The sequence below is a fragment of the Crotalus tigris genome, unplaced genomic scaffold (genome assembly GCF_016545835.1).
Source record: "Crotalus tigris isolate CLP2741 ecotype Arizona unplaced genomic scaffold, ASM1654583v1 scf7180000017771.5222438, whole genome shotgun sequence".
Lineage (NCBI taxonomy): Eukaryota > Metazoa > Chordata > Lepidosauria > Squamata > Viperidae > Crotalus > Crotalus tigris.
In genome coordinates, this window is record NW_024096622.1 from 3,098,887 (window position 1) to 3,113,343 (window position 14,457).

Genomic DNA, 14,457 nt, shown 5'->3' on the forward strand with positions numbered 1-14,457 from the left:
TCAACTCTCCCATAAGAAGTCCAATGACACATATTAAAGGACTGTTTGGAGTGCTATATTAAGAAATAGCTTATGTTGATGGCAATTTGTGAATAAAATTGTGAAGAGCTGCCAGCTGGATATATTTATGAAATATACCTAACCACTAAAGGAATGCATTTTCTCTAGAAGCATACATATTTATGTATGACTACCAAACTGTAGTTGTGGCCCTTACTGATGAGTTCTGTTTAAAAATTGTTAAGGGAAACCAAATCTTATTGATCTCATTAGACTTTTGGGTGGCATGGCAACTCTAAGTGTGTTGTGCCTCCTCCTCAGTGTTGCATGCTTTGTCTTAAAAGAAAAGCATATAAAATATGGTAACAATGCTACAAGTAGACCCCTTAAGAAACCATCTTGACAAGCTCCTGCAGGTCTCATCAAAATGGATGGATGGAAGAATAGAGAAATGTCACTGGGGTTCATCATTGTGCTCTACCTCATTCATCCAACCTAAGTTCTGCAGTCCTAAAAGTGCTTGTTGGTAGATCAGGATTAAAAATACTGACATGGCAATAAACTAAATATTAGATATAAATAATAGATACCAAGCAATGTCAGAGTAATAATGATGACTGCATGCTTTAGTTGTGGATTGCCTTGAGGAACCCTGGTTTTCAATGCTATTAGCATGATGACTTGTGGTTTTATCTGGGTGGTTTCCTAAAAATATGTAAAAGATTTCAAATTGAATTATTCCAAATTCAAAGCACCATTTTGGATAGAAAATTGGGGTGTTTCAATTGCTTAAGAAATATCCCGTGTCCATATCATAGTGGTTTAAACACTATGCATATAGAACATTCCTATAACAGCTTGTTCTATACTCATAATAGCCATTTCATACTTGAAATGTGATTTCTGATTTCAAAATGGTTCAACTTTGAAGCATTTTGCACATCCCTAAATCTTCAATACTCTTATAAAACAAGATGCTAGGAAACCACACAAAAATGAATTCATGTAAGATTATAATTGATACATTATTCTGTACTAAATGCATTCAAAGACTGGACAACTAGCTGTATGGGATATTTTAGCTTAGACTTCCATAATGAGTATTGGTTGTCTAGACAATTAAATGTCTACCTTCAGTTATATGACAATTGTTTGAAATGAAATGAGGACAGAAAAATTGATAAAATTCAGAACTCATCATAAACCTTTGATTTTGTATTTAATAATAAGCCTCCTAGAAACATCGAGTCTTGCTCCTAAACATTTAGAAGATTAGGCTGTCAACATCAAATAATTTGAGCTCAGCATAGTCTATCTGGAAATTCTTATAAAGATCCAAAATATCAACAGACTACAGCTTTTTGTTACAGCTTTATATAGGTAGCCCTCAACTTAGAACCATTGTTTAGTGCAGTGGTTCTCAACCTTTTTAATGCTGCGACCCCCCAACCGGTCGTAAGTCGAGGATTACTCAACCAGTCGTAAGTCGAGGACCACTCAACTGGTGCAGCACCATTTGCAGAATGGGACTTTTGGCGGGCTCAGCAGGGCAGAGACAGCCTGGACAATTCCTATTGGCTTTTGAAAGCCAATAGAATTAGACTCTATTCAAGAGAGTCTATTCCAGTGGTTCTCAACCTTTCTAATGCCGTGACCCCATAATACAGTTCCCCATGTTGTGGTGACCCCCAAGTGGGTGTGGCCACCAATAAGAGGGAGTAGGACAGCTAGGGAAAAGGGAAAAAAATGGCGGACAGCTTGGGCTGGCGACCCCCGTGAAGTGGTCGTTCGACCCCAAATGGGGTCCCGACCCATAGGTTGAGAACCACTGGTCTATTCTATTGGCTTTCAAAAGCCAATAGAATGAAAGGGAGTAGCACAGCTAAGGAAAAGGGGAAAAAATGGCGGACTGCGTTGTTTGGCGACCCCTGTGAAATGGTCGTTCGACCCCAAATGGGGTCCCGATCCACAGGTTGAGAACCACTGGTTTAGTGACTATTTGAAATTACACAGGCACTGAAAAAAGTGACTTATGACCAGTTTTCACACTTGTAACCAGTGCAGCATTCCTTTAGTATGTGATTAGAATTTGGATGCTTGGCAACTGACATGTATTTATGATGACTGCAGTGTGATTACCTTTGGCGACCTTCTGACAAGCAAAGTCAATGGGGAAGCCAGATTCACTTAACAACCCTGTTGCTTGCTAACTTAATAACTGCAGTGATTCACTTAGCAACTATAACAAGAAAAGTCATATAATTGGGCAAAACTCACTAAACCACTTCTTGCTTAGCAACAGAAATTTTGGGAATATGGATGCATATGTAGAAGATTTGAAAAATAACTGGCCCATGTGCAGAATTTTTTTTCTGACAATCCATCAAAATTCAGGTATAAACATTTTTTAAAAATATTATTAAAAAATTATGTTAGTTTTGGATACCATGTCAATAAAAGGGCAAATAGGATGAGACACATATGATTTTACACGAAGGGAAAGCATGGTACTGCATATTTGTCTTTGGTCTTCAGGATTACATGAAAGGAAATAGAGCTTTACAAGAGAATACTACCTTTTAATTAGCAGATAACAACTATAACATAATCCAATATAAATATTGTAAAATAATATCCAAAATGTCAGTTTTACTCAGCCCCCACAAATCAGAGAAATCTTCCATCACTTTACTTCCATCTCTTATGTCATACAGGGTCCCCATAAATTAGTTCCAAGGTTCACTTAAAGAATCAACTGTTTTCCTAATAAATACTCGCCTAAACCAAAATTTAGAATTAGTTGCCCAAACAAGGATTCTTGTAAACATTCTAAATGTTTTTTTTTTAAATAGTTGAGTTCCTTTACAAAACAGGTTATCACTTCCCATAGAGTAGTACTTCACAAGTCACTGAGCTACTTTCCTGCAACATATTTCAGAGTGTAACATGAATATAAGCAAAATAAATCCAATTAATACATTCAGGAAAATAATTAAATGGACATGATTTTGAGTCTTCCCATTTCACACAATACAGTAATTTAGGTATGAAGATGAACATGACTGTTCCAGGCAATATTGCTGTTTCCATTATTATAAATCAACTGAAGGCCACTGAAGAAAGATTCTCAATGTACTCCAGATTTCAGTTATAATTACTTATCAATCGAATGGATTTTACACACCAATATCTTATACAATGATTTTTCTTATTATAAATTATTAGTCTTCATGATCAAGGTATCTCCCCTGCCAGGTAAGTATAAATTATTAGTCTTCTTATATAGAAATATTTGAAATATATTTATTTCACCTATTCAAGAGCCTTAAGAATGTTTTATTTCATTTACAAAAAAAGACAATTTGAGCATATACCTTTAGAAAATTAGCCTGTGTATACTTATATAAATAACATTGCTCCCTAAGGCATCCTGAACAAAAATCTACAGATAGATAAATTTTAAGACTAATACTTTCTATTCAATATTTAAAAGTAATGGGACATGTAATTCAACATTATCTGGTATCCAAACACAAGATGATGCTCAAAATTACTGAAAGGATACCAATCCACAAAGAACTATTTTAACTTTTACAAAAAACAGTGTTCTACAGAAAGTATACTTTGTCATTTTCTATTAGGCCTTAAATGACCTCTTCACTTTTTAGTACAGTACTTATCCTTTTTTGTATACTACATTTACATTATCGTCTACCTATGCATAGGGTTAGGATTGCAAGGAAAGATTTAACTTAATTAGCCTTCAGATTGAGTAAACAACATATACTTTTACAGTGAAGAGTAAATGTAGCAAAACATGTGTTTTGCACACCACTTCCTCCCTGAAGAGGGAGGGTGCAAAGAACAGGAAAAGTATCCTTTTGATAATAAAGAAACCACAAGAAAGCTAAGCAGACATCAGTAAATTCCTGTTTTTAGAAACAGGGCTATTTTCCATTTGAATCAGAGGAAAATATGCTGCACTTTTATCAAATGTAAGCCCAAAACAAAAAAAACATCAAGAAACGAGGAGTGGTAGAAATATTTTTAGTGTCTCTTTAAAATGCTGTTAATTACAAAATTGAGGCATAATTCTACATATTACAGCCCTCAGTAATCATTAAAGTGATCACTTTATTGCTTTATTAAGTGAAAAGCAAGATGACATTCTAGGTAACTGCAAATATGCCAACCCTGTACAATAACCATGCCTCTAAACTTCACACACCAATGATTTCAATAGAAAGTAAAATGTAAAAACAGTATGTATTATTTAGTTGCAAGTTAAGCAACATCTCACAGATATATATATATCCCAAAAATATATGTAATGTTTAGCTACATTGTTACATCAGGATGTTTGCATACTAAGCATAAGCTATTTCATTTTTTAAATTGAAAAATTTTAAAATATATTGCTCTTGACTTACATATATAACTTAGCATGAATATCTCATTAATATAACTTAAACTATTAAAATATATTATTTATATCTAGAGTTTGTTGAAGAGCCTCTCTTACCACAATTGCATTAGAAGAATGCACCAATGGCTTCAGTTCATTCAGGTCGTTTTCAGCCTACAAAATGTAATGTTAAAAACAGTTAAGAGAAATAAAGAAGGTAAACCAAAGTTGGTGAAATATACTGTATTATCTATAAATTAATAACCTAGACTTTTTTGTTTACTCAGAATTAAGCCTCATTGTAATGAACAGATTGGCTTTACTTTTAAGATACTATGCATAAGGTTGCAATTAATGTTACAATTAGGTAACCTTATGCTTCTTTTATTACCTTATCCCATTCTCCTTCCATGACATGATTGCGGAATTTGGTGGCAGAAGGGTGTTCTAAACGACATCCTGACTCTTGCATGAGAAGATCAACAGTCTGGCTGTGAGAGAGAGGCATAGTGTTCTTAAAAAGTTGACCAGTCTTTATTCTTATTCTTACAGATAAGCCATCCAGTGTAGCCTTAGTCCAACATATTTTAAAAATGTAACAAAAAATGCCTGGGCTTTCTCAATACATTCTAACAAATATGACATATTTTTCTACTATTGTCATGATAAAAAAAATATTTTCTGTCAGGAAATACTTTACTTAATAATCCATAAACTTACATTATTAGTTCCCCAATTATTTAAAATGAAAAGTGCTATTTTCCCTGTGTTAAACTCTATAACTATCAAAAAGTTTGCCTCTTACTATAAACTTAACTTGTGTCAATCAAGTTTATTCTGTGTTCTAAGTTAATATCAGCTCATTCCTGCAGTGGTTCAAGTTTTCACCTTATAAAGACCTTAGTTTTCCAAGGATACACTATCCATATATTCTCAACATTAAACCAGTTGCTATTATATTACACTACTCTCAGGTTTGTTTTAGTAATTCAAATTACTGATGAACCATGTTTATTTGCTTTTCACCCTTCCCCCATTCCAGTGCATGCCTATTACTCAGCTCAAAGTACTGCAGTGCTGCAAGCTACATAAGAGTCAACATAGCTGACATTAATTTTAAGTACATTCCAAGGGGGTTAGACATAGGTATATTCAATAGGTAATACTATCAATCTACAGTTTAAAATGTTAGTTTAAAATTATAGAACATCTGTATGTGTAGGCTGTTTTGCTGTAATCTAAAACACTTCTGTATTAGACCCATCTGAAAAATGTTCATACACTATTGTATTTAAATGCTAGTTTACCAATATAATCTCTGTATTTTACTTGTCTTTAAATAAAGTGCTGTTGGGTCTCTCAGAAATTTTACCGGTTCTCTTAAAATGAAATTCACATTGGACTAGGCCTGAAAAATAGGCCCTGTTGTCTCACTGCCTTCAACTCTACATTCACTGTTTTTACTTATCCCTCACATTTCTGTCTTTGGTATTAAATTGTAACATACTAATTTTGAATAAACATTCTCTCCATTGGAGAAGTATAAATCAACATACAAAATGTTGGCTTCCCCCCCCCAGGTATATAATTGATCTTAATATAAACAAGTCTGTCAGAGTTATTGTTCTTGTCAGAGTTATTGTTCTCATCAACACAAACCTAGATCCATATTCTCGCCAAACAATCATCCGATGTTGCTTCCTACAAAAACAGATATTAACAAGAGGAATATCATCCACCTCCTCTCAAAATCTCCCTCCCCCTTCCCAAAGGCAACGCGAGGAAAGGGGCTGGAAGTACAACATGGTGGGCAAAGTCATCCTCCGGACGATCTCCCCCCACATATTCCTCAGGTTTATTTGGGAGCCGGGATGCATTGCAACTCATAGTCGCCCCACTTACTTGAGTCCCAAACCGTGGAGGTGCTGCCCGATGAGCCGGATCACGTCCTCATCGGATTGCGAAAGTCGCTTCTTCTTCTTCAGGGCGCTGCTGCCGACGCCGCTACCTCCCCCCAGCTCAAGCGCAGACCCGCCGGGGGCCGAGACCCCATTATTGACACTCGGTCCGCCGCCACCGTCGCCGTTGTTGGCCGACGGCAGCAACCCATTGGCGTGAGCTAACTGCTCTCCAGTGGTCAATCCCGACGAGGCCTCGCCGTTTTGGGCGTTGAGGCAGCCCAGATCCGGACCCTGTGACGACGACGACGGCGGCGGCGGCGGTTGTTGCTGACCCCCTCCTGCTCCGTTGGCCTGCATGGCGCTGCCGCTGGCTCTGAGGGGGGTGGCAGCCGGGGGGGCAAGCCCGCAGGAGAGCGAGGGGGATGAAGACGAGGTGAGGCCTGCTCTGCCCGCGGAAGCCCCGGGCTCTCCTGCTCCCTCCGCCGCCGCCGCCGGGGAAGCCCGCGCTTTCTTCCGCGGTGGCGGGGAGGCTCCGCCGGTGTCCGAGTCGGAGGAGGAGGAAGCGGAGGCCAGAGTTTCCTCGCCGAGAGCGGCCGTGGTGGGAAGCCGGGGGGGGGGGAGTGAGGAAGGGGAGGAGGGGTAGGGTGGGATGGGGGAGGTGGCGGGGTAAGGAACGGGGAGCTGTTCCTCTCCCCGGGGTTCTTAGACAGCAGCAGCTGCTGCTACCCTTTCTATGGTCCCGCCAGGGAACGCGGCCCGAAACAGCCCCCGCCTGGCAGCCCAGGCACACAGCCCGTTCCTCTCCACTCGCTGGTCGGTTTGAGGCTCTTCTGCCTAGCTGCAGCCTAATGGAGTCTGGGCCGGGACGTCACAGGAAATTCCTATACTGCCCCTTCACTCACTTCCGCCGCCGCCGCCTGGGGTAGGCTTCGGGGTACGGCGGCGGAGGAGCACGGGACGGTCTCTACAGCACTACCCCCTGGGCGGGCGCAGACCCCCGACTCAGAAGGCTTTTGTCATAACACCTGCCGGGGGAGGGGACTTCCTGGCGATGATTCGGCTTGACTCGCTTCAGATGTCCATATAGGGAGTAGGGAAAGGCTGCAGGTAGATATACTAATAAATGGTATACTCACTTGGATCTCTTTCTAAAATAAAAAAATATTCTTTTTCTGAGGCTCTGTGGTTTCAGATTTTGAATGTCCTTCTATATTATCCAGATTCAATATAAGATCTCCTTCCTGAATAATAAAAAGTCTTGTGGCTCAACTCCTTTATTTTTAACTAGCCCAGACTGACATGGCTCCTCTCTTTAAAATGGCCTCAGCGCGTTCTTTTGTATTTAGTAAATAAATATTGAGATGTTGTGCGGTGATGTTTGTAAAACATTATATAGCTTTTCCAAAGTAGCAGAAGAAAAACCTTTCCCCCTTTATCACCATCTATACAATCAAAACAGTGCTACTCATTTGATAGGTTAGATATAGCAAGCTGTTATCAAGCCTGGCACAGCTGTAGAAAACAACTTTTTTCATTTATTTCCAAAAGAGAAAAAAAATCAGGGTGTGAGGTATTGTAGGAGAATTATCGTAACCTTTAAGAAAAAAAATACGATATTTAAAATACATTGGTAAAAGCTTAACAATATGGACCTTTCTGTAGGGCAGATAGGCAGCCTGAGCTGTTTACTTTCTCTTTAAAAATTAAATAGTTCTATAATAGCACAGTTTGCATGACATATTAAAGCATAATATAGTACCATATTTTCCCCCCTCCATCCACACATACATAGACACTCCTTGTGCTACTCTCGCCCCCTACTAAATCACTCCTTTAAATAGGGTAAAAGGCTTACTTAACACTTATTACCTTGTGTAAATTCAAAAGCCAGTTGTGGAACATTTGGCCTTGAGTCCTAGAGGAAAGATAGAATATAAATTCAATAAATTAATAGATGGCAGCCATTCTAGATTTACTTAACACAATTAGCCTAAGGTATGCTTTTTAATCACAGTGAGGAATAAGAAACTGCATGTATGTTTTTATTCATCAGGTTGATTTGCTCAATTTGTCCTGTCAACTACAGTAGGACAAGCAGTGCTAGATCATATTATGGTACTCAGGAACAGCCTTTCTGTCTTCCAAGTTCTCTGATTCCATTTCAAGCTAGGTTGATCCAGGTTGGTTTGATTGTAGACACAGAGGCTTAGAGCATGGGAATGTTTATCCTTTTTAAGTATACAGAGCACTCTAAAAATTAAAGCCAGTTAGTACTTGCCTTTTCAGGCCTGTAACTGAACACAGAGAATCATGAGCCAATCAGTACTCACTTAACTGCCAATTGCTCAGAATATCATCCTGTTCCTGAGTATTGCACCTAAAAATACATCCCTTCTTAAACACAAACATACACAGGGAGAAAATTGCTAGCATTTATGTGACAAAACCTCATTTGCCTTTCAAGCTCCTTAGGCTGATTTAAATACTACTCTTTATGTTAGTCCCATGCCATCATACCACCATAGTAAAGTTATAGGAGGGCCTGGGAAAAAACATCAAACTAAGCATCCCTTATAATACAGTTATAAAAATTAGGATCATTCCAGTTTTTTGCAATACAGGTCTGATAACCAACCACCAATGGGAACACAGACCACTCCTTAAAATACAATGTAGTCATATGCTATAGCTTCCATAGGGGCCATTTCTGCTTAAAATGTTATTTCGTCATCAGTGAATAGAACACCATGAATACAGGAATAATTCAGTAATAATCACAATCAGATATATTGTGGTCACCCATTATTGGATTTGTACCCGTCTGGAAGAATCTGTGGTCTATCTAGCATTCTTTCCTTGCTGAGATTGACTGAATGCCTTTGGAAGTTTACAGTAGACCATGAGTATATGTACAGCCTCTTATGTATTTCCTTACAACTAGTATTGAGAGGCATACAGTTTCCAATACTTGACATATAATGATTAATCATATATGATAAGTTGCCATTGATAGCTTCTTTATTAATTTGTTTATATTTTTAAAAGTACCATTATGCCTGGAAAATGTAGTAAAATCTTAAACAATTTCATATGTGATATAATAGTGTACACAAGAAAGAATAATTAGATATTATTATAATTCCAGGCATTATTCAGTTCATAATCATTCTCCATACAAAACATGTCCTCTCTGACAAAGTATTAATGATTTGCTGACTGTTTATTGAGTGAAAAATAAGAATATAAAATATGTAAATTCCACAGAATATATAGTAAATGTCTTCTGCTGTGTGTGCTGCTAAATGATGCTTGAAATACCATGCCTAGCTAAAAGTTCAGAATTATACAGAATGTGTAGACAATAATGTCTCCTCTTTGTAACTCTTTTGTATTTTCCTACCACATTCCCATTCTTTCTCGATACCAGAAATAATCTGTTAAGAAAGAAGAAAAAAGAAACAGTGACAAAATGCCTTTAAATTCTTGTGTAATCCTTAGTTGTACTAATTTCCAAAAGACTACAAGCACTGCCACATCACCAGCATTTCCACACTTTAATTCCCTACAAAGCAGTTTGAAACTACATGAAAAGAAATTAATCTAATCAGTCTCCTGCTCCAGTGTCACTTCTATCCCATAAAAAAGGGGGAAACAAAACAGGACTACGACTCTCCTCTCTCATGCTTTCCAGTATATGTATTTGCATAAATTTGGTGGCTGAGAAGGGCTACAATGAGAAGTTATGCAAAGAAAGTTTTTATTTATAACAAAAACCAGTAAAAGTTTATCTTTTCCAAAGGCTTCCCAGCTGCTTTGCTATCATTTTTCTATGTTTAAGAGCCTAGCTAAGTTGTGAAGGTAAAAGAATAGTATATCAGCAATTTTATCATCTGCTAATTCCTGTATAACTGTATGCAATGTTGAAATTACCGCAATGGCTTTGGGATGTGTGTTTGGGTCTATCAGCATATAATCAGTTCTAACCAATATTAAGATAGAAATATAATGCTGAAATCCTGGGGGTGGGGTGAGGTGGGGGAGAAAGAGGCACTAATAAGTGACTTAAGCTCCAGAAGGTGACACAAGGCAAGGATGATCACCAAGACAGAAATTGACTGTCTACAGCATTTTCTAGGAAAGTAGAGCAGAGTCAGAAATAAACTGATTCAGCTTCCCAAATAGACATTGGGATTGGTCTAATCTGGATTGATCTCACAAAGTGGAACCTACCACTGGTGAAGAAATTCCTGTGCCTAAACAAGATATAGCTAAAGTTAGCCTGTCTGGTTCACTTATCATATTAAGGCAGAAGCCTGGTTGCTTAATTTTAGCTTAGAATATAGTGCATACCCTATCATCATAGAAACATAAAATATAGAAACATGGAACCTAGAAAACTGGGTATTTAGCCAGGATGAGCAAAATGTTTGTGGCAGGAGATGCACTTATTTTTTTGGGAAAAATGAATATTTGTGGTATTCATTGATAAACCTACAATCACAATATTTTTTCTGTTGTCTTTCCTTATGTTTCTTCCTATTGTTTTTTTCACATAATAAAACTAAATATCAAAAAGGTTTTAAAATGGGATTATATTATTTCTCTTCAGCAAAAATTCCAATACATTTTTATAAGATATATGTGTTATTCACTGCGCTTTATCTAATCCAGTGGTGGCGAACCTATGGCACGTGTGCCACAGGCGGCACGCAGAGCCGTCCATATGGGCACGCATGCAATCACCCTGGAGGGAGGCAGGGCCAGACCGCTCCCTTCCGTCTCTCCATGTGCGTCTGCGCTCTCGGCTCTCTTTCTCTGCATTGAGAGCCTGGGCTGGATGGTGGGAAAAGGCCTCTGTTGCCTGGATCGCCGCCGTTTCCCCCCACCCACCGTGCAGATTGCACTGCTACTTTCTCCCCCTGCCGCATTTTCCAGGTCTCCGGCGCCCGCATCGAGCCGCTGAAGCATCATACAATCACTCCATGGCCATGGATGTGAGTTCCAGAGACTTTGAAAACACTTCTGCTGCCCAGATCGGCCGGGGGGGGGGAGCAAAATTGCTGTACAGCCCTAGATCTGGGCGGCAGAAGCAGCAGAGAGAAAGAAAGATTGAGCCAGCAGGGAAGCAAAAGTATCAGGAAAGGAAAGCATTGCAAAGTAAGCAAACTTACAGAAAGGGGATCTCTTTCTCTTTCTCTTTCTCTCTCTCTCACACACACACACGCACCCCACCCCCTTATTAATCATTTCTTCCCCCACCCCCTTTACTATCATGTTTGGAGACGCATCCTAGGCTCGTCTTCCCAAACTCCAAACTTGCGTGTCCTACTTTCCTAGTGAGGGAAGTTAGCCCAGAGAAAGAAATATTAAAAAGGGCAGAAATATATATTTTTCCTCAAAAGGACTTTTTAAAACCAAACCTGGCCCCAAATCTATCTCTCTGCCCCAAGCAAGAGCTAGGCCCATAAAAATGCAGATGTAAAACCATCAGAAAGTTGGAGCCAGAGCAATCAAGAAGACAAAAGAGAAGATCTGCATACCCCACCCAAACTCTAGGAGTCAGCCCCATCACCTGGGAAGCAGGATATGATAATAGAATTAAACCACAGATATCAAGGCCTAGACAAACACTCAGAAACAGCCTCAAGATTCATGCCACAGGAACAGGAAACTATTCCAAACAAAAGGCTAGGGGGGTATAAAACCTACTGCCCATGTGCTCAATCTCTCTCTTCTTCTCTCCTCTGTTCTTTCCTGAAGAACCATCTTTCTGCAATAAACTGTAACCTTCTTCCCAAAGCAGTCGCCATGTTTGCTTATTTATTTCTGGCTTGGATGAACCAGGATGAAGACTTACTTCTAACATTAGCTTGCCTTCTCAAACTCCAAATTTGCGCGTCCTACGCTCGCCTTCCCGAACTCCAAACTTGCACACGCGTCCTATTTCCCTCCTCCTACTCCAGTTTGGAGTTTGGGAAAGTGAGCGAGGAAAGTAGGATGCGTGAGTTTGGAGTTTGGGAAGGCGAGCAGAGTCTTAATATAAAAGGCTGGTTTGTTGTTGTTGTTAATTGCGAAGTCGTGTCCGACCCATCGCGACCCCATGGACAACGTTCCTCCAGGTCTTCCTGTACCATCTTCTGGAGTCCATTTAAATTCACACCTACTGCTTCAGTGACTCCATCCAGCCATCTCATTCTCTGTCGTCCCCTTCTTCTATTGCCCTCAATCTTTCCCAGCATTAAAAGGCTGGTTATGCTTTCAAAAAAAGAGAAAGGGAGGAAAATTATTGGGCTGCTTGCATCATCCCTGCTTGAAGCCATCCTTTGCAACAAGGAAAAATCTAATCTATCCAACGCTACCCAACATTTCAATCTGTGTGCGCCGAGAGGGCAGCTATTTTTAAGACACCAGTCCTGCACATCTATATCTAGGAATAAATCTCATTAAACTCATGAGGCTGTGAAACACAGAATGAAACTCTCTCTCCCTCTCTCTCCCCCCCCCTCTCTATCTCTCTTATCTTTTGCAAAGTGGAGTCTTCTTCTAGGCAACCTGCTGCTTACTTTGGATTGGTTTCCCTACGTGTCTAGAAAATCAGTACAGGTCCTGAAATCCAGTATTTATTTAATGAATTAATTTTATTTTTATTGATATCTGGCCTATAATATTTTTATAAATAGCTCAAGGCAACAAACATATCCAACATACCTTTGTCCTCCTATTTTCCTCACAACACACCTGGGAGGTGGATTGGGCTGAGAGAGAATGACTGGCCCAAAATCACCCAGCTGTTTAATCCTCTATCACAGAGCCTTTTCTGTGGGCATGCGCAGCATGAACAGGGTGAGCGAGGAAAGTAGCACACGCGTGTTTGGACTTTGGAGAAAGGGGGAGAAAGAGAGATAGAGGAAGGAGGGAGGGAGAGAGGAAGAAAGGAGATGGGAATGAAAAGGAGGGAGGCAGGGAAGAGGGGAGGGAGGAAGGAAGGAGGGGGGAGGGAGGCAGAGAGATTGGAATGAGAGGGAGGGCCTGAGGAAAGTCCTGCCTTAGCACTTGGCCACCAGCACCCCTGTGGCCCTTTTGCCATCCCCTGGTGGTCTCCCATTCTATTGCTGAGGATGCTTTGGTTACAAAGCCAGGTCTCCTCACATGGAGAGGGAATGGACTTCCCTCTGACCCATGCAATTTGCCCTTCTGCACTCACCATGCAGTTGGACACCCCCTCAGGGAAATGCGGCTAGGTTAGGCAGGACTGTGGGGTCCTGGTGCCGTGGGAGCTCAAGGGCCAGGCTGGGTGCTTGACCTCCGCTGCCCAGGGCTCCAGGCAGTCCGTGCCACTGTCCATGGGTCCCCTGCATTGCCTGAGGTGCAGTGATGCTCCTCCAATGGACCATCCCCCGGCGCTTGCCCCAATCCCACCCACCCCTCCGCCGGAGACTCTCAGATCTGGCCCAGTCCTGCCCAGGCCCGCACAAGTGCCCCCTATGTGAGTGACAGTGAGATGGCCATGCCCACCCAGTAGGCCACACCCATGCCAACCACGCTCACCCAGTAGTGGGCCACGCCCACCTAGTGGGCCACGCCCATCTGGCACCCAACGATAAATAAGTGGGGTTTGGTTTGCAGTTTGGGCACTCAGTCTCTAAAAGGTTTGCCATCACTGGTCTAATCCCACTTTATAAAATATGATTACTTGCAGTCTCCTTAAATAATAGAACTTCAGGGACTAGTCCAGGCAGTTGCCAAGAGTCAAAAACTGACTCAAAGGCACACACACTTAAATAATGCTTTCAATCTCAATGGAGTGCAGTTGTCTTTCTCACTTCCACCAATCTATTATTGTGGGTAGCAATCGCAGCCATCATGTGTTGTCTACATCATAAAAAAGATTTGTCTTCAGATTTGAAACACTGTAAATATAAGACTATGTCTTGTATCACATTGGCTGATACATTGAGCTTTATGTGTATTTTAATCATAATAATATATAATAATATATAGGCAGATAGGCAGATATACAACGAATAGTGTGTCCATTACTATTTTAAAAAATGTTCCATTTATTGTTGGATACGTCATTAATCCTCACCAAAGTAGCTTTCTATTTAATTGATTATTTGTGCTACATTATTTTTTTTAATTTGATGTTTA

General features: G+C 40.2%; 1 protein-coding gene across 3 annotated transcripts in view; it reads right to left on the minus strand.

Annotated features, from left to right (window-relative positions):
- WDR26 (WD repeat domain 26) overlaps positions 1 to 10,309 on the minus strand; it is a 38,088-nt gene extending 27,779 nt beyond the window's left edge. Inside the window, exons 1-4 of one of the 3 annotated variants that reach the window (XR_005556471.1) lie at positions 6,308 to 10,309; positions 6,065 to 6,106; positions 4,797 to 4,896; positions 4,523 to 4,579 (exon numbers count right to left, since the gene is read on the minus strand). Coding sequence is in view for 2 of the 3 variants with exons in the window: in XM_039341699.1 (XP_039197633.1) it covers positions 4,523 to 4,579; positions 4,797 to 4,896; positions 6,065 to 6,106; positions 6,308 to 6,663 (555 nt within the window). In the remaining variant the exon portion in view is untranslated. The remainder of the gene's footprint in view (positions 1 to 4,522; positions 4,580 to 4,796; positions 4,897 to 6,064; positions 6,107 to 6,307) is intronic. The other 2 variants (XM_039341699.1, XM_039341700.1) reach the window with 2 other exon arrangements.
- Between the last annotated feature and the right edge of the window lie 4,148 nt (positions 10,310 to 14,457).